The sequence below is a fragment of the Hemitrygon akajei genome, chromosome 7, assembly GCF_048418815.1.
Source record: "Hemitrygon akajei chromosome 7, sHemAka1.3, whole genome shotgun sequence".
In the NCBI taxonomy this organism is placed as follows: Eukaryota; Metazoa; Chordata; class Chondrichthyes; order Myliobatiformes; family Dasyatidae; genus Hemitrygon; species Hemitrygon akajei.
This window is the reverse complement of record NC_133130.1, coordinates 139,883,419-139,907,445: the sequence shown is the minus strand read 5'-3', so window position 1 is coordinate 139,907,445 and position 24,027 is coordinate 139,883,419. Positions and strand designations below refer to the sequence as shown.

The following is a 24,027-nucleotide window of genomic DNA, read 5'->3' as shown; positions in this document are numbered from 1 at the left end:
AATGACTACCCCCTCAACCATCAGGCTACTGAACCAAAGGAGAATAACTTCACCCAACTTCACTTGCCTTATCACTGAACTGTTCCCACAACATACAGACTCACTTTCAAGGACTCTTCATCTCGTGCTATCGGATATGTATTGCTTATTTATTTTTTATTTTTTTATTTGCACAGTTTGGTGCCTTTTGCATATTGGCTGTCGGCCCAGTTGATGTGGTCTTTCATTGATTCCATTATGGTTATTGGCTTTATTGAGTATGCCCACAAGAAATTAAATCTCAGGATAGTATGTGGTGACATATATGTAATTTGATATATAACAGCTGTGGTATGGTTTGCACTCCCTTACTTTCTACATGGCAAGACCTAAGAGTATGTTTCACTCCCTGAAGGCAGTCTATGCAAGGGAGAATAATATCACAGCTGGGCAGTCCTTATAGCATCTGGCATCCTTGTGATCTCTGTTTCAGAGGCAGATGTCAGAACATCCTTCAAGAGGCTGAACGCTTGCAGGACATCAGGCTCTAACGGTGTATGTAGCAGGGTACTGAATATATGTGCCGACCATCTGGCTGGAGTGTTCAAGGACATCTTCAATCTCTCACTACTGTAGTTTGAGTTTTCCATCTCCTTCATGAGTACATCAGTCATACTGGTGCCCAAGAAGAACAGGGCGACTATCACCCAGTGGTAATGTATGACATGTTTTAAGAGGTTGGTTATGGCTAAAATTAACTCCTGCCTGAGCAAGGACTCGCTACATCACGTCTACAGCAGATATAATCTCACTGGCTCTTCATTTGGTGTCGGAGCACCCAGACAACAGCAATACTAACGTCAGGCTGCACCTGCCTCTGCAAATGGATCCTCAGATTACTTATTGGGAGACCACAGTCAAACACTACTTATGAATTCACTTTGATAACACCACTATTGTTGGCAGAGTATCAGAAGGCAACAAGGAGACCTACAGAAATGGGATAGATTGGTTGGTGTCACAAATACAACCTCACAGTATCAGTAAGACTAAGGAATTGATTTTGAATTTCAGGAAGCGGAAGTCAGAGGAAGAGACACCAGTTTACCTCATAACTGCCATCAAGGAGGAAGTACAGGAGCCTAAAAACCACCACTCAACATTTAAGCAACTGTTGCTTCCCCTCCACCGTCAGATTTATGAACAGTCCATAAACACTACTTTTCTATTCCTCTTTTGTTTGCTTGCTCATTTATTGATTGATTCCAACTTATAGCAATGTTTATGTCTTGTTATTTTACTGCTGTTGCAAAACACTTTTTATAACAATATGTCAGTGATGATAAATATAATTTTGATTCTGGGGGCACAATTAGTATGAATGCTGCACACTTGATTAGTGAGGAGGTGATGCACCATCAATAACTCTCCGAGACGTGAGGCGAGATATTGGCTTTTATTGACTGGAAGAAAGAACAAGCAGTAATTGACCACCATACTACATCCTGGAGACTGAGGGCAGGGCTCAGGCCTCAATCACCTTTATACCGGGGTCTGTGGGAGGAGCCACAGGAGCAGTCAGCAGGGGGGCGTGTCCAGACAGGTATATGTAGTTCACCACAGGAGGTGATAAGCGGAACCAGATAAGAGAGGATGATGAACAGCCGTTGGGAGAGGGGGGGGTTAAGATAGGAAGGCAAAGTGGAGGAAATATGAGAGAGGGGGTCCATCAATCAAAAATAGCACAGAACTGTGACTCTAGCTTTATTTTTGTCTACTGATTTGTGGCATGTGCTGCTTTGTTGCAGGATTTTGTTGACCTGGATTTGAAGCTTCAGCCCGATGATGAACGACAAGTGTGCCGGAACTTGTGCAGGTACTCTGTGTGATGGCATGTCTGCGGAATGTCAGTGGTGGGAAGGATCTATTGCAAGTGACTACATGTAGTTAAATGTCCCCCCCCCCCCCCCCCCCCCAACGTTGTTCAAATTTCCCTGTTTATACCTCTCTTTTCAGTCTGGTTTTTATACTGTGGGTTATGAGTAACTTTTGCTCATTACTTGTGGGCACACAGAAAGGTGCCATTTGGCCCATCAGGTTCATGCCAGCTTCCAACAGAGTAATACCATCACTCCTTTTTTACATTTCTGTGTATCCTATAATTTAGTCTTCTCCACCCCTTTCACCCTGCCCCCCCACACACTCTCCTCTCTCCCACCTCCCCACCCCTCTCACCCCCCCCCCCCAAATGATTGACATATAACATAATGAGACTCGGCCCCAACACAGACTCCTGTAGAACACCACAGGTAATGGCAGCTAACTAGAAAAGGCTCCCTTTATTCCAACGCTTTGCTTCCTACCAATGAGCTACTGCATTATCCATGCTAGAATCTTTCCTGCAATACCATGGGCTCATAGCTTGTTAAGGAGCCTCATGTGTGGCATCTTGTCATAAGTCTTCTGAAAATCCAAATACACGACACCTACCAATTCTCCTTTGTCTATCCTGCTTGTTATTTCTTCAAAGAATTACAACAGATTTGTCAGGCAAGATTTTTCCTTGAGGAAACTATACAGATAGCGGCCTATTTTATCATGTTCCTCCAAGTACCCTGAGACCTTATCCTTAATAATAGTCTCCAACATCTTCCAAACTACTGAGGTCAGACAAACTGGCCTATGGTTTCCTTTCTTCTGCCTCTCTCCTTTCTTGAAGAGTGGAGTTTCATTTGCAATTTTCCAGTCTTCCGGTACCATTCCAGAATGTAGTGATTCATGAAAGATGATTACTAATGCCTCCTCAATCTCTTCTGCCACCTCTTTCAGACCTCTGGAGTATACACAATCTGGTCCAGGTGACTTATCTACCTTCAGACCTTTCAGTTTCCGAAGAACCTTCTCCCTAGTTATGGTAATTTCATATACTTCATGACCCCTGACACCTAGAACTTCCACCATTTTGTTGTCCCCCCCCCCCCATTACTACCTCTCCAGTATCATATTCCTGCGGTCCAATATCCACTCTTGCCTCTGTTTACACTTTATGCATCTGAAGAAACTTTTGGTATCCTCTTTATTATTACTATCTAGTTTACTTTTGAATTCCACCATTACCTGCTTAATGATGCTTTTAATTGCCTTCTGTTGTTTTTTAAAAGCTTCCCAATCCTCTAACTTCTCAGTAATTTTTGCTCTATTATATGCCCTCTCTTTGGCTTTTATGTTGACTTTGACTTTTTTTAGCATGATTGTGTCATCTTTCTTTTAGAATACATCTTCCTCTTTGGGATGTATATATCCTGTGCCTTTTGAATTGCTTCCAGAATTTCCAACCATTGCTGCTCTGCCATCATCCCTGCCAGTATTCTTTTCTAATCACTCCTCTCTCATTTCTCTGTAATTCCCTTTACTCCACTGGAATACTGATGCATCTGACTTTAGCTTCGCCTTCTCAAATTTCAGGATGAATTCGATCGCATTATGATCACTTGCCCCAAAGAGTTCTTTTACTTTAAGCTCTCTAATCAATTATGGTTCATTGCACAACGCCCATTTCAGAAAAGCTGATCCCTATTTGACTCAACCACAAGCTGCCCTAAAAAGCCATCTCATAGGCACTCTAGAAAATTCCACCTCCTGGAATACAGCACCAACCTGGCTTTTCCAATCTACCTGCACATTGAAATCCCACATGACGATTGTAACTTTGCCCTTTTAGCATGCATTTTCTATCTCCCTTTGTAATTTGTAGACCAAATCCTTACTACTGTTTAGGGATCCGTATACAACTCCCATCATTTACTCTTGCAGCTCCTTAGCTCAGTCCACTGTGATTCCACTCATTTCGACCCTTTGTCACCTCTTTTTCATGGTTTGATTTCATTTTTTTTTACCAGCAGAGCAACCCTGACACCTCTGCCTTCTTGCCTGCCCTTTTGATACAATGTGTATCCTTGGACATTAAGCTCCCAGCTATAATTTTCTTTCAGCCATGATTCACTGATGCCTACAACATTGTACATGCCAATCTGCAACTGTGCTACTAGTTCATCTGTCTTATTCCTTATACTGCACACATTCAGATACACTTTCAGTCCTGTATGCACCCTTTTCAATTTTGTCTGCCTTTTACATTGCAATTCATCCCGCTGAATGCAATTTTGCCCTATCAACAGCCTGTCCTCACTACATGTTCCCTCTGTTTGTAAACTAGCTACCTCATCTTCAGCCACTATCATCTGCCTTTTTCCTACAATGCTTCTTGCATTGAAATATACACAGCTCAGGACACTAATCACACCATGTTCATCCTTTTGATTCCTAGGTTTGTCTGAAGTCTTACTAACGTCTGCCTCCATAACCCCTCTGCTAACTGTTCTGGCACTCTGGTTCTCATTCCCCTGCAACTCTAGTTAAACTACACTGTGCAGCATTAATAGGCCTTTGCACTAGGATTTTAATTTCCCCTCCAGTTCAGGTGCAAATCGTACTCTCTGTACAGGTCCCACCTTCCCTGGAAGAGTCCCCAATGATACAAACATTTTATGCCCTCCCTCCTACACCAACTCCTTAGCCATATATTAAACTGTATAATCTTCCTAGTTCTGGCCTCACTAGCACGTGCCACAGGTAGCAATCCTGAGGTCACAACCCTGGAGTTCCTGCCCTTTAACTTAGCAGCTAACTCCCTGAACTCCCTATGCAGAACCTCATCACTTATCCTACTCATCCTCTGAAGTGATAATGCTGAGGAATTTAAAGTTGATGTCTCTCTCCACCTCTGATCTCCTGATGAGAACTGAGCTGTAATCAATGAAAAACATCTTGATGCATAGATCTTCAATGTCCAGATGTTCCAGGGTTGAGTGAAGAATCAATGAAATGGCAACTACTGTTGACCTGCTGTGATCTGTTGCAAATTGGAGCGGGCCAAATCGCTTCTCAGGCAGGAGTTGATGTGCTTCATTACCAATCTCTCGAAGCACTTCTTCACTATGGATATAAGTGCTACTGGACAATAGTCAGTGAGGCAGGTTACCACGTTTTTCTTGGGCACTGGTATAATTGAAGCCTGTTTGAGCAGGAGTGTACCTCAGACTGCCAAGGTGAGAGGTTAAAGATATGAATGAACACTCCAGTCAGTGACTCTGGGTGTCAGAGACAGATACAAATGCTGGGAATTGAGAATGCTTTGACCTGGATTCTTTCATACAGAGATCCTCTGTTGCACATTCTGGGATGTGAGAACTGCTATAGATTCCTTGTCATAATAAAACTCTGGTGTATGTTCTGGACTGCGTGTAGCTTCTAAACAAATATTTGACAAGATGTTCTATATTTACAGGCACCTGTTGATGCAGATTCTACAGTGGTAGGATCTAGCTCATAAAGATTCTAAGATGTAACACTTTAATACAGATTCTATTTTGCAGGGAGGCTCTGACAGAGGGTGTTGAATATATGGTATTAGCTTTGGCAGGTGCTGGGGTTTGGTAGCAAAGTTATGGGGTAACTTTGACCCAGCAAAGTTTGTTGGGTCAATTAGTCTTTTTTCAGTTTTAATTAAACTTATATTCTGAACAATGACCAGTTAAACATAGAAACATAGAAAATAGGTGCAGGAGTAGGCCATTCGGCCCTTTGAGCCTGCACCGCCATTCAGTTGGCTGATCATCCAACTCAGAACCCTGTACCTGCTTTCTCGCCATACCCCCTGATCCCTTTAGCCACAAGGGCCATATCTAACTTCCTCTTAAATATAGCCAATGAACTAGCCTCAACTGTTTCCTGTGGCAGAGAATTCCACAGATTCACCACTCTCTGTGTGAAGAAGTTTTTCCTCATCTCGGTCGTAAAAGGCTTCCCCTTTATCCTTAAACTGTGACCCCTTGTTCTGGACTTCCCCAACATTGGAAACAATCTTCCTGCATCTAGCCTGTCCAATCCCTTTAGAATTTTATACGTTTCAATAAGATCCCCCCTCAATCTTCTAAATTCCAGCGAGTATAAGCCTAGTCGATCCAGTCTTTCTTCATATGAAAGTCCTGCCATCCCAGGAATCAATCTGGTGAACCTTCTTTGTACTCCCTCTATGGCAAGAATGTCTTTCCTCAGATTGGGGGAGCAAAACTGCACACAATACTCTAGGTGCAGTCTCACCAAGGCCTTGTACAACTGCAGTAGAACCTCCCTGCTCCTGTACTCAAATCCTTTTGCTATGAATGCCAACATACCATTTGCCTTTTTCACTGCCTGCTGTACCTGCATGCCCACCTTCAATGACTGGTGTACAATGACACCCAGGTCTTGTTGCACCTCCCCTTTTCCTAATTGGCCACCATTCAGATAATAATCTGTTTTCCTGTTCTTGCAACCAAAGTGGATAACTTCACAGTTATCCACATTAAATTGCATCTGCCATGAATTTGCCCACTCACCTAACCTATCCAAGTCACTCGGTATCCACTCAGCATCCTCCTCACAGCTAGCACCGCCACCCAGCTTTGTGTCATCCGCAAACTTGGAGATGCTGCATTTAATTCTGCATTTAATTAAGTTGATTGAGTTTGTATGGTTGTTTTTTTCAGCATTTGCTTTAATATCATGAATTGCTAAAACCTGTTTTTCTTTGCATTCTTCCTTGTACTCTTCAAATGACTCATTTTTTTCCCTCAAAGTCTCTGGATGATGTAGTTCTACATCCAGATTTTCTTACATTTCTCTGTTGAACAGCCTCACAGCTGAAGATGCAGTGTCAGCTATTTTAGTCTTCAATATCAAAGTTCAAAGTAAATTTATTATCAAAGTACATATATGTCACTATATACAACTCTGATATTCATTTTCTTGCAGGCATACTCAATAAATCCATAATAGAATAATAACCATAACAGGATTAATGAAAGACCATTCATTAGTCTGTTCCAAAAAACATTGGGCATTCAATTAAGGTTTCAAAGGTACATTTAGTGTCAGAGAAGTGTATAAAATATACATCCTGAATTTTTTTTTTCTTTACAACCATCCACAAAAACTGAGGAGTGCCCCAAAGAATGAATGACAGTTAAACCCCAAAGCCTCCCCAGCTCCCTTCCCCCATGCATAAGCAGCAGCAAACCAATGATCCCCCCTCTCCTACCAGCAAATAAAGCATCGGCACCCTCCACCGAGTACTCAAGCGTGCAGCAAAGCATCAGTAAAGACACAGACTTGCAATACCCCAAAGTCTACTTGTTCACCTGGTAATTCATACCGTGACCTGGTTAATCCGAAAGGAGACCAAATCCTGACACTACGCACCAGACAAGAATGGCTGACTGTCTGGTGTGACAAGCTATGAATGAATGAACCTGGTAATTCGACATACCACAGTCAGTCAGTCCCCCTGCCCCTCCCCCTCTCTCCCTCCCTCCCTAATAACGGAAAAAGAGGTGTCTCCGTTTCACAATGAGAGGGGAGACATAACAAACAACTCACTGATTTATGATGTTAAAAGTCCGTTGCATTGCTTTTTCTGAGCTCTGTGCCCAAAGAACTCGGGTCTCTGGGCACACAGCCAGAGATCTAACATCTCCTACAACACACCGATTTCCTGCAGAGGCACTAACCTCGAGCCACCTGCCTCGAGAGCCACAAAATCCTGAAACTCCGAAGGTCAGCTAATGTCCTAGGCCGTGTCCTTGGTATATCAAATAACAGCCAGTCGTGACACCCCAAGAGCAGGTCCTTTTCCTGCAAAGAACCGAAGTCAGTGTGTAACTCCAGGTCAGGGTCTTCAAAAGAACCCTGAAAGAAAAAATAGAGATATTATAGTAAACATGAAGAAATCTGCAGGTGCTGGAAGTTCAGGCAACACACACAAAATGCTGGTGGAACAGAGATACTCTGTGTGATACTTTGTGTGTGTTGCAGAGATACTATAGAGCTGTTTCTGAAGATGCAAGCAAAGGAGTCGTCGTTAGGGGACATTGTATCCTAAGCTCCACACCTAATGTGACAAAGGACATCAAACTGCAAATATCATATCATGTCGTTCTGTCTTCCCAGCATCTGCATTCTCTACTAGTGCAGCTATGGCTTCTGGCTCACTTTAATATTGGCTTTTTTTGCATATTCATGTAGCATACTCTCTGACTTTTCCTTCTGTTTGGAATGCTAAACTCTTAATACTAATACTAAACGTAGCAAGGATAAAATTCAGACATTGCTAAATAATTAAACCATTGGGGACTAAATCATAGCGCGAGCCACAATCTAAGCACCACACATGACTTGAAATGAGTCAGAGTCCTTTCCACTGTGTCCATGAGTCTGTTCTGAGCACTTGCCCTGTTCTTCAGCAGTTGATTACCTATATGCTGACACTGCCAGATGACCACCAGAGTTCGACCAGAAGATTGATAGTTTCTATTTAAAGCTGGGACAGCCTCTTGCAAGAACGTAGGTTGAGTGGCATTTCTATAGAATGAAAACTACTGTCACAGTCATTTGAGTGTTGTCAAATAATCATAAAATGATGACACAGTTTGGTTAAAAAAAAAATGACAGTCCAATCCCACCAACCAGCCTGGTTCTGTTATTTAGCAGGTCATAGCCTTTCAGGTACTGTTTAAACATGATGAGTACTTCTGTTTCTACCAAATCCTTTCACACAATAAGTACTAGTAACCTACCATTCGCCAAATGAAAAGGATTACTTTAAATCTGTCCTCTCCCTGGTTTACGATTTCTCTGCTAAAGGAAATAGGTCCTCCCTATTAAAGTTCTTATAATTTTATACACTTCGGTTAAGGTAGTCTTCAGCCTCTGTCTCAACAAAAAACCCGATCTTTTCATTCTTTTTTCAGATGAAATCTTTCAGTCCTGGTAACATTTTTTTTATAAACTTGCTGCAGATTCTGTCGGCAGCTGAAGGGAAGTCTCCTGGTTTTAGTTGGTTCTGTATTGGTTTCAGGGATGAAAATTAAAATAAAATTCCAGTGAGAATAAACTTAGTCTATCCAATCTCCTCATAACCATAGCCATTCCAAGCAATATCCTGATAAATCCCTTCTACAGTTTTGATTGCTATCACATCCTTCCTGTAGTGTGGCAACCAGAACTGCTCACAGTACTCTAATATTTTGTAACCAATATTTTGTACAACCGTAACGTGACATTTCAACTCTTATGCTTGTTGTCTCAGCTTATGAAGGCAAGCATATTGGATTTTTTTTGTTCCATATCCAGTTGATGTTGCCACTTTCAGGGAGATCTAGCTTGCACCCTGAAGTCTCTCTGTACATCAACACACCTGAGGTCTTTGCCATTTACTCTACGTGTCCTACGAGAATTTGTCTTCCCAAACTGCACTACCTCACTCTTGTTAGGATTAAATTCTTTTATTTTGGGTGACACAGTAGCATAGTAGTTAGTGTGGTGCCAGTGACCCAGGTTCAATGTTTCTGCTGCTCTAAGAAATTTTTATGTTCTCCCCATGACTGCATGGGTTTGTTCCAGTTTCTCCAGTTTCCTCCCACATTTCAAAGATGTAGGGGGTAGTAGGTTAATTTGTCTTGTGTGTAATTGGGTGATGGCACCACTGTATTGTGCTGAGAAAGGAAACAAATAGAAATTGAAAGATGCTTTGAATAAATAAGCAGTGTTTTACAGTGACGCTTTAAACGAGCAGTATTTGCCTTTGCTGTAGTACTTGACTGCTCTCAGCTGGTAGTGACAGGATATCGACTATTTGGCTCATTTGACCAGAATGGCCTGTTACCAAAATATATCTCTAAATAAATACATAATAATAAATTTCTTTCTTCCGTCATGCTGCCCAACTTTACAGTTGATCTATTCCCGTCGTTTCCTTAGAGAACTGTTTTCAGTATCTACAATTCCATCCGTTTTTGTATCATCAGCAGACTTGCTATTCGTAACACCTAAATTCTCATCCAAGTCACATGTGAATACGAAAAATGATAAAGGTTCCAGACTCATCCCGGTGGTATGTGTTGTAGGTATCCTGCAGCTGTTCACAGAACAGTACATGGTGATTGCCCTCTGCGTGATGGTCCAGACAATTTATACAGAAATAGTCTATATCCTGTCACTACCAGCTGAGGGCAGTCAAGTACTACAGTAAAGGCAAATACTGCTCGTTTAAAGCGTCACTGTAAAACACTGCTTATTTATTCAAAGCATCTTTCAATTTCTATTCTTGTTTCCTTTCTCAGCACAATATAGTGGTGCCATCACCCACTTAAAAGAGAATCGAGGCATAATTTTTTTCAGACGCGAGTGTGAAAACCAATTTCTTCAAATGACAGTGAACATGTTTAAGACAGGATCAGATAAGTGGTTGAAATGAAGGGAGGAAAGATCATTGTGGGTAGTTGGGAATCCAGAGTTGAGGTAGCAGTCAGTTTCTCTTGCTTATTGAATGGTGCAGCAGGCTCAGGGGGCACTACAGGCCATTCAACACTACACGTCCACTCTATGAAAGAGCTGTTCATCTCCCCCGATCCATTCCCAGAGCTTGGCAACTGTCCTATTTTACTTATTTATTCATTTTACAAGTGTGGCCATTGTTAAACAAGGCCAGCAGTTATTAATCATCACTAATTTATTTTGAGAAGGCAGTTGCTTATCATCTTGAACTAAAATGCTTTTTCTGTTTTAGTTTGTAAATTGCCATTAAAGCTGTTTGCACCATCCTTTCTGGTAACATTCTATATCTTTGCATGCTGGGCATAAAGAAAAACTTAGTACCTATTGTTTTTATTAATCATTTCAAATGTGTCTGTTGGTTACCTACCCTCTGCAACTAAAAAGTTCTTTCTGTTAACTCTGTTAAAGCTGCTCATAATTTTGAGCAACTTCAGCTTCACCTGCCCTGTTTGAAGAAGAAAGCAACTCCAGTGTTTGCATGGTTGCAGATAAGTAAGGCCCTTCTTTCTGGGTGTTGTTCTGGTAAATCTTTTTATTTTTTTATTACTATATTTTGTCAGTTCATAATTGCCTCCTTAACAAGTGATTTGGAGGGCCATGTCAGAGAGCACTGAATAACCAACCATCTTTCTATGAGTCTGGAGACACGTAATGGTTGGAGCAGAGAAAGTCCGCAGACAAATGTTTGTGATGAACGTGGGTATCCATGATGATCTGATAGCTTCATTACCATTGTTCTGGAATATTGCTTTTTAGATTTTTTTAAATTATAGAATTTTAATTCTCTGGATAGGATTTGCACTCTTTTGTTTGGTTTAATAAAGCAGGAGGTGGAGACGAATGAAAGAGAATGACAGGGAAAATGATTGAGGAGAGAAAGAAAGAATGGGGTTAAGGAAGAGGGTAGGTGAAAGTGGTGAAACTGCACTGGAGGGGTATTTCAGAAAACAGGATGGTGTGGCAAGAAGTGGATGAGCTGAAAAAGGAAGGTGTGAAGGGTGGAAGGGTTGGAAGATTTTGTGAGGGTAAAGATAAATGTAGAGAAGAGGGAAGAAGGGTGTTGGGCAGGAAGAAACTTCTCAGAGAAAGACGCTAACACAAGAGGTTCTGTTCACTATGCTTAAGAAATTCTGCCTCAGGAACCCTGCCTGTGTTTTTAAAAAGGTTACTAAGAAAATTGATGACAAGAAGAATGTAGGCGTGGTATACACGGACTATAGCAAGGAGCTGTATGCTAGGGTGGTCTAGAAACTTGGGGTACATTGGATATCAGATGTTTTGGCAACTGGGTCCAGATTGGCTGGTTGATAGGACACAGAGGAAAGTGATGGAGGGTTGTTTTTTCTCTGACTAGAAGTATGTAAGCAGTGGTGTATTGCAGGGAATGACACTGGGACCTTTGTGATTGGTTCAATCAAGCTTGTGAGGCATGAGCTTGCGGCTCACAAATCAGATTTTACTCTCCAAATGCTCATAAATCCTGTCGAAGAATCCTCTCTTGTCACTGGTGAATACAGAAGCAAAGTATTTTTTAAGGACCTCCCCTACCTTCTCTGACAGGTTAAGACCTACAAGTATCTGGGAGTACAGTTAGACGAGAAGCTAGACTGGACTGCCAACACAGATGCCTTGTGCAGGAAGGCACAGAGTCGACTGTACTTCCTAAGAAGGTTGGCGTCATTCAATGTCTGTAGTGAGATGCTGAAGATGTTCTATAGGTCAGTTGTGGAGAGCGCCCTCTTCTTTGTGGTGGCGTGTTGGGGAGGAAGCATTAAGAAGAGGGACGCCTCACGTCTTAATAAGCTGGTAAGGAAGGCGGGCTCTGTCGTGGGCAAAGTACTGGAGAGTTTAACATCGGTAGCTGAGCAAAGGGTGCTGAGTAGGCTACGGTCAATTATGGATAACTCTGAACATCCTCTACATAGCACCATCCAGAGACAGAGAAGCAGTTTCAGCGACAGGTTACTATCAATGCAATGCTCCTCAGACAGGATGAAGAGGTCAATACTCCCCAATGCCATTAGGCTTTACAATTCAACCGCCAGGACTTAAGAACTTTTTAAAAGCTATTATTAATGCTTTTTGAGATAGTGATTTAGATGCATATCATATTTTTTACTGAGTTAAGTATTGTATGTAATTAGTTTTGCTACAACAAGTGTATGGGACATTGGAAAAAAGTTGAATTTCCCCATGGGGATGAATAAAGTATCTATCTATCTATCTATCTATCTAATAGGCATGTCTTCTTTTATCTCTGTTCAGTCCTACCCTCACTCTAGTTATTTTCCTGTTCGTCGCATACTTGCAGTATGCCTTTGGGATTTTTCCTTAATGATATTCACCAAAGCCTTCTCATTTCCCTTCTCACTTTCCTAAGTCCCTTTTTAAACTCCTTCCTGACTGCCTTACAATTCCCTAGACTCCTGTCTGATCCTTGCTTCCTAAATCTTAAATGTGCTTCCTTCCTCTTGATTGGATGTTCTATGTCTCTTGTCATCCATGGCATTCATCCCATAAGTTTAGGTGAGAGGAGAAATATTTAAGGGCAGTGTGAGGGATAATATTTTCCCCACACAGAGGATAGTGGGTATATGAAGTGGTAGTGTGGTAGGGATGGATACAGTTACAGTGTTCACAAAGCATTTGGATGGATGGTTAGATTCAGATTCAGTTTTATATATCCCATGCACATTGAAGTGTTAACAACTAACACTCCCGAGTATAAACACACGTTCCGGCTCCCACAGGATGGGAAAAGAATAGAAAGATATGGGCCAAATGCAAGAAAGTGAGACTAGAGTAAGGTCTGCAACTCGATCGTGGTGGAGTCAGGCTGCAGAGCCTGCTTCTGTGCTCCACGATCCTACGAGTCTACGACTGAAACCATTCAAATGACATCACTCTCCAGCAGGAAGTGAGTGATGATGAGTAGGGGGCAAGGTGAAAGTTAACTGGCAGCGTGGATGAGAAATAATGTTAAATAAGAAACTGACTAAATAAGTTGAGCCTCCTCTCCTACTGCACAGACTGGCCCCTCTTCAGAAATGTTAGCTGTCTTTGTCTTTTCGTTGCTGTACTTAACACACAGATCTGCTGTGTAGTGTGGCAGTTTGTTTAATAGTGTTAGACAGTGCACCTCTAGCATTACTGAGCAGTGACAGTCCTGCAGCCCCAACAAGGATTAATAAAATCATCCAATCGTGATGTTTGTTGGAGGTTTGTTTAGATTGTGAACGGGATTTGGCCACTAATCTTGAGTGACAGCTTGAAAGTTAGCAGTTTTCAAGGTGACACAAAGTGCCCATTCTATGCTTAGTAACAATCCTACAATGTCTCAAGTGCATCCTGTCACAAGCAATTAATCTATTTCTCCCCAGGCCTGGAGCCTCTTCACTTGCTTCGCATCCTGCAAGCACACTGGACAAAGAGGGAGATTCATGAGGTAAGCCCCCTATTGATAGAACCTTACAATAGGCCTTGGATTTATGCAGTGTGTGTCTGCAGCAAAACATGGGGGAGCATTATTCATGTAAGTTTGTGTTGATTGTATGAAGTAGGTTTGCACTGGAAATTGTAATTTAGGCAGAGGGTGGAGTTAGGAACGGGAGAAAACTTCAGAAAAGGAGCAATGATGCAAAACTATGAAAATCACTAACCATTTTGATTTAGTGGCTCAGTTCCTTTCCCTAACTCAAATCGCATTGAGTTTTCGGAACTGATTTGAGTGATCTTGTATGCTTTGAACTGATCATTTTGGTTTCCAGAGGAAGGACAGACTCTTCAGGTGAATATGTAGGAATGTAGTCAGCCTGCTTTATGGTTGTTACATCTGCCATACAGACATGACACCTGTTCATTTATCTCCCCATTCACCATCTCATCCCAATATTTGTGACTCAGACATTTTAAGTTGAAGCAGGGATTTACTAGCCCTTCAGTGAGGGCTAGTCAGTATGAAGACTGTCGATTCCTGTTCTTATGCATGTGAAATACATATGAGCTACATTACCCTCTCACCCCTCCCTTCTCTCCTCTCCCTCTCCCTTACTGCACTGCTGGCACCACTCCTTTCAGCACCCACAGTTGCACTCTTCTCGACCACCCTGCCTGTTCTTCTTTCCCGTCCATTCCTCTCGCCATTACAGTCGCTGTCTCTTTTCCCCACTCCTATTACTTTCTTTTCCTGCTTTTCTTGCCCTTGTTTCTTGACCCTCCCCTCACTTCTCTGCCCACTCCCCTCTCTCTCACCCACTTGGTGTCACCACAATCTGCACCTCTCACCCCTCTATCGCATCAGAATGTGATCTGGCCAAGTGATAATTTTTCTCTTTGCAAGCTACATTTTAGTAATAGCAAAAATATCATTTGTTTTTCTCTGCTTTAAACTCATCTGCTATGTACTGCACTTCCCTGTATTTTTGGATGAATGTTCTGCTATCACCAATGATATCCTTGATATACCAGGGAGGCAAATACAAAACTAGATTACAACTGATACAACACTGCCAATCGAATGTCCTAACAATTGAGTCCCCAATATGCAGAGGCAGCAAGGTGATATAGATAGGAAAAGTGAAGAAATGTGTCCTGTACATACAAAAGTGAAGAGATGTGTCCTGTACAGCCAAACTACATTGCAGTGGTCCTGGCTGTGGCCTACACGCTCTTGAGTTGTGGGATGACAATTTCCTAAAATGTGCAATTCATGTAACAGTCCTTTGTCTTTAGTCTGCCATGATGTCAGCTCCAAAACCAGGAGCTCAAACTTCTTTAGTTGTCGGTGTTTCCCATATCTGAGGTTGATCAGGATGTGTGAAACATCCTGGAGTTCCCACATGGCACAATTGTGCATTCCATGTGGTTGACATGGCTGAATATACCCCCATTGGTTGGATTAATTCACGTGCTAGAAATATACGGAGCTTAAAAAGAAAACCACTCAGCAACAAACCTCAAACTGGCCACTTGCCTTGTGCTGGCAACAACCAGTTCAGTGATGTAGCATCTCAACATCTTTCACTCTATTACTCCTCCTCCCAGCTCCCCAGGTTTCCCAGTTTCCCAAGACTGCTCTTTTTTTAAAAAAAGGAATCCCTTTTCTCTGAGCATCAGAATCCCACACTCACTAGATATCTAAATTTAGTTCTCTACAGAAACAAACAAATTCTGGAGTTTAGTTAAAAAGAGGAACTGTCCTACATCACAAATTCCTGAGTGTATTGCATAAAGAACTAAGTTCTCAACAAATTCCTGCATTTAGTTCTCTGTAAAAGCAGTCCTTTTCTGAAGATTTCAGGGTTTGGCTCTGCATTAAAACAATAAAATCTGGAGTTTAGTTAAAGAAGTGATTGTTTTTCTTTCACTTAGTGGGAACTTGCATCATGAAGGGCATACTTTAAAAGAGTTTGTGGTATCAGTCTGTTGGAGTTATGTTATTAAAGATCTCATTCTGTGGGGTTTTATGTAATTGGGAGCCTCTGAGGAAATGTACATTATTGAAGTCTCACTCTGTGTTATGTGTGTTATCAGGGATCTCACTCTTTAGGATTTTGTGTCAACAGGTTTTATTCTGTGATATTTGAAATGTTTGTGTTATAGGGGTTCTGCTAATGTGGTTGTATTATTGTACATCTTGTTGTGCGATGTTGATGGAGTCCTAAAGAAGGGTCTCGGCCCGAAATGTCAACTGTTTACTCTTTTCCATAGAGCTTTTCCAATGACCGCCAGCATTTTGTATGTATTGATGTTGTATTATTTTTAAAAAATTTATTTATGGAGATGCAGCACGAAATAGGCCCTTTGAGCCACGCCGCCCAGCAATCCCCTGATTTAATCACACTGTAATAGCATCACACTAACCACTATGCTACCATGGCACCCATTTATAGCATTAATCCACACTTTCTTTACAAAATGCGTACATCATTAATAAAAATGGTTAATACTAGAGAGAAAAAACTCTAGGAAGTTTGCATCTCCATAGTAAATGTCAATAACACAACCCTGAGTGTGAGCACCCACAATAACACTATTCCCATAGACCTCAATGTTCCATGGGGCGGCATGGTAGCGTAGTGGTTAGCACAGCACTTTGCAGTACCGGCGACTCGGGTTCAATTCCCATCACTGCCTGTAAGGAGTTTGTATATTCCTGTGACCGCGTGAGTTTCCTCCAGATGCTCCGGTTTCCTCCCGCATTCCAAAGACCTACCGGTTGGTAGGTTAATTGGTAAGTTGTCCTGTGATTAGGCCTGAATTAAATTGGGGGTTGCTGGGCAACACTACTCGAAGAGCTGAAAGGGCCTATTCTACACTGTGTCTCTAAATAAAATAAATGTGACTGATTCTATGCTTTATTGGTCCATCTCCTGCCCATATACAGTGCAAGAAAAAGTTTGTGAACCCTTTGCAATTGCCTGGTTTTCTGCATTAATTACTCATAAAATGTAGTCTGATCTTCATCTAAGTCATGATGATATACAAACAGAATCTGCCTGAACTAATAACACACAAATGATTGCACTTTTCAGGTCTTTATTGAACATATTGTTTAACCATTCACAGTCCGGGCTGGAAAAAGTATGTGAACCTTTATGTTTAATAACTGGTAGAACCTCCTTTAGCAGCAATAACCTCCACCAAATGTTTCCTGTAGCTGCTGATCGGACTTGCACAATAGCGAGGAGGAATTTTAGACCATTCCTCCATACAGAACAGTTCATCAATATTTCTGGGACACCTTGCATGAACAGCCTTCTTCAGGTCATGTCACAGCATCTCAAGGTCTGGATTCTGACTTGGCCATTCCAAAACACAAATTTACTTCTTTTTAAACTATTCTGTTGTTGATTTACTCTTGTGTTTCAGATCATTGTCTTGTTGCATCATCCATCATCCAAGCTACAGGTTGTGGACTGCCACCCTGACATTTTCCTGTAAAATGTCTTGAGACAATTTTGAATTCATTGTTTCCTCAATGATTTCAAGCTGTCAAGGTCCTGAGGCAGCAAAGCAGACCCAAACCATGATGCTCTTTCCACCATGCTTCACAGTTGGGATGCAGTTTTGGCCATTACCTCCAAGCATATTGGTGTGCATTTCTACCAAAAAGTTCAACTTTTTGTCTCATCTGTCCACAGAACATTGTTCCAGAAGCATCGTGGAACATCCAGGTGGTCTTTTGCAAACTTGAGACATGCAGCAATGTTTTTTTGGAGAGCAATGGTTTCCTCTGTGGTGTCCTTCCATGAGTGCCATTCTTTTTCAGTGTTTTTTATATAGTGGACATGTGAACAGAGACTTTAGCAAGTTCTGAAAGGTTTCTGGCTGTTACCCTTGGGTTCTTTTTCACCTCCTTCAGCATTGCACATTGTGCTTTTGGTGTGATCTTTGCAGGATGTCCACTTTTCAGGAGAATAGCAACAGTACTGAATTTCCTCCATTTGTAGGCAATTTCTCTTACTGTGGATGGATGAACATTCATGTCTTTAGAAATGCTTTTGTAGCCTTTTCCAACTTCATGCAGCTCTACAGTTCTTCTTCCAAGGTCCTCTGAAAGTTGTTTTGATCGAGGCATGGTGCACATAAACAGATCTATCTTGAGAAGAGCAGGCTCTCTCAGTAATCTGAATGTGTGTGTCTTTTTTTATAGTGGAGGGCACCTGTACAGCCCACACCTCCAATTTCATGTCATTGACTGAAACGCCTGACTCCAAATAGCTTTTATAGAAGGCATTACCCCAGAGGCCCACATACTTTTTTTGAACCTAGACTGGGATCGTTTAAATGATGTACTCTGTATTGATAAGAAGAAGTACAATTGTTTGTGTGTTAAGGCAGATTGCCTTTGTCTATTATTGTGACTTAGCTGAAGATCAGACATCTTATGAGTAATTAATGCAGAAAACCTGGTAACTGCACAGGGTTCACAAACTTTTTCTTGCAACTGTACACAGATATTGTAAGAGATAAATGATCTCATTGATCTAGATGCAGAGTCATTATCACCCCAACCGTGAGGAGAGGATGTATCCATAGGCCCCAGTACTCCTGAGATTGTGGAAGTCATGTTTCCTGCTGCAGAATCACAAATAGCATTCACGAGACAAAAAACATTATACACTATTTTTACAAAAACAAAATACAAGGCATTTGATAAGATGCCACACATGAGGCTGCTTAACAAGTTAAAATCCTATGGCGTTACAGGAAAGATACTGGCATGGACAGAGGAATGGCTGGCAGACAGGAGGCAGGAAGTGGGACTAAAAGGGGCCTTTTCTGGTTGGCTGCTGGTGACTAGTGATGTTCCTTAGGGGTCAGTATTGGGAACACTACTTTTCACATTGTCAGTGATTTAGATAATGGAATTGATGGTTTTGTGGCAAAGTTTGCAGATGGTATGAAGATAGGTGGAGGGGTAGGTAGTGCTGAGGAAGCAATGCAATTGCAGCAGGACTTAGACAAATTGGAATAATAGGCAAAAAAGTAGCATATGGAATGTAGTGTTAGGAAATGTATAATAATGCATTTTGGTAAAAGTAACAATAGTGTGGACTATTATCTAAGCAGAGAGAAGGTTCAAACATTAAAGGCGCAGAGGGACATAGGAGTCCTTGTGCAAAACTCCCAGAAGGTTAATTTACAGGTTGAGACTGTGGTAAAGAAGGCAAGTGCAATGCTGGTATTTATTTCAAGGGGAATAGAATGTAAAAGTGAGTAGATAATGCTGAGGCTTTATAAAACACTAGGCAGGCCGCACTTGGAGTATTGTCAACAGTTTTGCACCCCATGTCTCGGAAAGGATGTGTTGTCATAGGAGAGAGTCCAGAGGATGTTCAGGAGGATGATTCTGGAAATGAAGGGGTTAATATATGCTGTACTCACTGGAATTTAGAAGAATGTGGCAGGATGTCATTGAAACCTACCGAACGTTGAAAGGACTAGAGGATGTTTCCTATGGTGGAGGTGTCCTAAACTAGAAGGTACAGCCTCAAAATTAAGGGGCCACCCTTTAGAACAGAGGTAGGGAGGAATTCTTTTAGCCAGAGAGTAGTGAATCTGTGGAATGCTCTGTCACAGACTGTGGTGGAGGCCAAGTCCATGGGTATATTTAAGGTGGAAGTTGATCATTTCCTGATTGGTCAGGGCATCAAAGGATATAGTGAGAAGGTAGGTGTATGAGTTGAATGGGATCTGGGATCAGCCATGATGGAATAGCGGAGTGGACTCGATGGGCTGAATGGCCTAATTCTGCTCCTATGTCCTTTGGTCTTCTCTTACACAGAGCATTATCTCAGGAAAGCAGCATCCATCATCAGGGACCCCCACCACCCAGGTTATGCTCTCTTCTCACTGCTGCCATCAGAAAGAGGGTACAGGAGTCCCAAGACTCGCACCACCAGGTTGAGGAACAGTTATTACCCCTCAACCATCAGGCTCCTGAATCAGAGGAAATAACTTCACTCAACTTCACTTGCCCCATCACTGAACTCTTCCCATAACCTATGGACCCACTTTCAAGGACTCTTAATCTCGTGTTTATGATATTTATTGTTTATTTATTATAATAATTATTTTTTCTTCTTTTTGTATTTACAGTTTGTCTTTTGCACACTGGTGTTCTGCCCTGTTGGTGCAGTCTTTCATTGATTCTATTATGGTTATTGGATTTATTGAGAATGCCTGCAGAAAAATTAATCTGACTTTTATATGGTGACATATATGTACTTTGATAGTACATTTACTTTGAATTTTGAATTGCTCTATCAAACCATGATGTACCTAGTAACAATGAGTTTTTGTGTCAAATATGATGTCTTGATGATCTTCAGTCATTCTTTTCTGCATTTATGTTAATACTTTAAAAGGAGTGGTGAATTTTATCATTGCTATCTATTTTAACTGATTTAAACTGATATTTTGAACTGATTATGAGATGTGGTCTGTGTTTACCAGGGTTTTGCTGTGAACATTTATTGTTGGAGGCTAGGCTTGAGTGAGATAGACAGAACATTCATGCTGCTGAAAGATAGTCAGCGCATTTGTTCCTCCAGCTAGTTTCATGTCGTCATTCTTCGTTTCCTCCAACCAAGGGTTTGAAGGAATTTGATCTATGAAGCAGCTCCCTATAAAGCGTCTGTCTGCCCTGTGACTGCCAGGCGTTGAAAGCACCTTTTGTCTGAAATGGTGCAGGACATTGTGGCACTGTGCATGTTTACGGGTTAATTAGTGCAGACAATTGCCTTTGCACAGGCTGATGTTGAAATGAAATGAAGTGTTAAGGAATCTGAATTGCCGTGCACTGTCACAGCAAGTGGGATGGGGGACAGGGAGTAACAGTTACCTCGCTGAATAAATTAGTAGGCTCTTTTTGTGATGTTTAGATCAAGGGCTTTCCTTTTGTTTTGTTCACCCTCTCTTTGTCTCCGCAGCTCCCGGAAGAAGCAAGGCAAGGATTTTCCTCCCTCACTGATCCAGTGGAGGGTCTCCTGGTGATGCTGGAGAACTGCAATGACTGGAAAAGGGGAAAAAAACAGTCCCTGGCACATTTCGTTATTGGCCAGTTTAATATTTGGATAAAAGAGAATGCAAGATCTCATCAGGTTGGCAAAGGAACAACTAATTCTGCTCATTGTGATTGTATTTGGTGCTGTATCACAGGGTTAGTTAGGATTGAAGGTGGGGCGATCAGAACTGGGGTGGTGGGGGCATAGTCACTATTATTGCAAAAAAAGCACCATAGACTGGAACAGAAAGCAGTAACCTGTGGACAAAATGTGGTGGTTTCTTGTTTTTCTGTCCTCTTGGTCTAATATGAACATATTTGCAATTTTTAAAAATACATTATGAAACTTGTGCGTCATTGTGTATGTCTCTGCCTGCCTGGGTGTTGACTATACATGAATCCAAATATATATAAGGGTAAAGTCAGTTGATACAAAGGTTCCTCTGAATATTTGAGTAAGTGTCCTCCTTTAGTCTTTCTTTCTTTTTCAATCTTTTTATTATTATTATTAATATCAACAAAATAAAATTGATACATCGATAATGGGATTACAAACATACACATTTCAACTGAACATGAAAGAATACATAAGCAATAGTTACAGTATAAATGAGTATTCCCAAATCATGGACGATACAAGTAACAAATAAACAAGGCAAACCTAGGTATATCATAATATATATTTAAAAAAACAGAAAAAAGAAAAAGAAAAAAAATTTATGCAAAAAAAACCTAATCTAATAATCTAATAACTAATAAGGAAAAAAAACGAAAAAAGAGAAAAAGAAAAAATGGGGAAAAAAAGGGCTGTTTATAATATCTCACAAAAATACAAAATCATCAGTGTCGTCAACTCCGATCCTCTCAACATATATAAAATCGAAACTGGAAAAACAAATAGGCTTAGAACAGGGTCATATTAGATCATATGAAAATATTGAATAAATGGTCTCCATATCTTTTCAAATTTAATAGAAGTATCAAATACAACACTTCTAATTTTTTCTAAATTTAGACATAACATAGTTTGAGAAAACCAATGAAATACAGTAGGAGGATTAATTTCTTTCCAATTCAACAAAATAGATCTTCTAGCCATTAATGTAAGAAATGCAATCATTTGACAAGCAGAAGAGGATAAATGGAGTGAGTCCATCATTGGTAAACCAAAAATTGCAGTAATAGGATGAGGTTGTAAATCAATGTTCAATACCGTAGAAATAATATCAAAAATGTCTTTCCAATATTTTTTCAAAAGCGGACATGACCAGAACATATGAGTTAAAGACGCTATCTCAGAATGAAATCTGTCACAAATAGGATTTATATAGGAATAAAAATGAGCCAATTTATCCTTGGACATATGAGCCCTATGCACAACCTTAAACTGTATTAATGAATGTTTAGCACATATAGATGATGTATTAACTAATTGAAGAATTTTATCCCAATTCTCAATAGGGATAGTAAGGTTAAGTTCTCTTTCCCAATCATTTTTAATCTTATAGAAGGGCTCTGAACGTATCTTCATAATTATATTGTAAAGTTTTGATATTAGCCCTTTCTGAGAAGGATTTAGTTCAAACAAATTCTCCAAAATACCTGAAGACACAAAATTTGGAAAAGTAGGAAGTACAGTATTTAAGAAATTCCTAATCTGTAAATATCTAAAAAAATGAAATCTAGGCAAATTATATTTATTAGATAATTGTTCAAAAGACATAAAACAATTATCCAAAAATAAATCGGAAAATCATAGTAATCCTTTAGTCTTCCAAGTTGAATAAGCTTGGTCTATAATAGAAGGATAAAAAAAGCAATTGGATACAATAGGAATATTTAAAACAAACTGAGTCAATCCAAAAAATTTCCGAAATTGAAACCATATGCGTAAAGTATGTTTAACTATCAGATTGTCAATTCATTTCGGCAATTTAGAAAGAACAAAGGGAAGAGAAGACCCTAAAATAGAACCCAATGAAAATCCTTGTACAGATTTAATTTCCAGGTTCACCCAATGAGGGCTAAAAGATAAATCCCAATCCTTTAACCAACATATCAAATATTGGATATTAACTGCCCAATAATAAAATCTAAAATTAGGCAATGCCAATCCACCTTCCTTCCTTGCCTTCTGTAAATATTTTTTTACCTAATCTAGGATTTTTGAATCAACATTAGCAAAAAAAGATTTCGGAATAAAAATTGGTACCGCTTGAAATATATATAAAAATTTGGGTAAAATAACCATCTTAATAGCATTAATCTGACCTATCAGAGATAAAGATACTGGTGACCATTTAGTAAACAAACATTTAATCTGATCGATTAGGGGTAAAAAAATTAACCTTAAATAAGTCCTTATAGTTTTTTATGATTTTAATCCCTAAGTAAATAAAAGAGTCATTAATTTAAAAGGTAAATTTCCATAAATTGGATCCTGTCTATTTAAAGGAAACAATTCACTCTTATTAAGATTTAATTTATACCCGGAAAAATTACTAAATTGAGCCAACAATGATATAACTGCAGGAATGGATTTCTCAGGATCAGAAATAAATAATAATAAATCATCTGCATATAATGATAGCTTATGTATATCCGTCCCATGATTAATGCCAAAAATGTTATGTGATTCTCTGATAGCAATTGCCAAGGGTTCTAAAGCAATATCAAATAATAATGGACTAAGAGGACAGCCTTGTCTAGTACCCCGAAATAAACGAAAAAAGGGAGATCTTTGATTGTTAGTAAGCACCGAGGCAACTGGAGTATGATATATCAGTTTAATCCAGGAAATGAATGTCGGACTAAAATTAAACTTCTCAAGCACAGTAAATAAGTATGGCCATTCAACTCTCAAATGCTTTCTCTGCATCTAGTGAAATGACACATTCTGAAGTGCTATGTGAAGGAGTATAAACAATATTCAATAATATCCTAACATTGAAAAAAGAATAGCGATTTTTAATAAAACCAGTATGATCTTCCAAAATAATTTGGGGTAATACCTTCTCCAGCCTGGATGCCAGTAACTTGGGAAAGATCTTGGAATCTACATTCAATAAAGATATTGGTCTATAGGATGCACAGTCAGTAGGGTC

General features: G+C 40.3%; 1 protein-coding gene across 3 annotated transcripts in view; it reads left to right on the top strand.

Annotated features, from left to right (window-relative positions):
* Positions 1–24,027, top strand: part of exd3 (exonuclease 3'-5' domain containing 3) — a 168,439-nt gene that overhangs the window by 2,500 nt on the left and 141,912 nt on the right. The window contains exons 2-5 of one of the 3 annotated variants that reach the window (XM_073052099.1): positions 473–990; positions 1,788–1,855; positions 13,794–13,858; positions 20,850–21,020. In XM_073052099.1, the coding sequence (XP_072908200.1) occupies positions 1,822–1,855; positions 13,794–13,858; positions 20,850–21,020 (270 nt within the window). In that variant the 5' untranslated portion in view covers positions 473–990; positions 1,788–1,821. Of the gene's footprint in view, positions 1–472; positions 991–1,787; positions 1,856–13,793; positions 13,859–20,849; positions 21,021–24,027 lie in introns of those variants that run through there. The other 2 variants (XM_073052098.1, XM_073052100.1) reach the window with 2 other exon arrangements.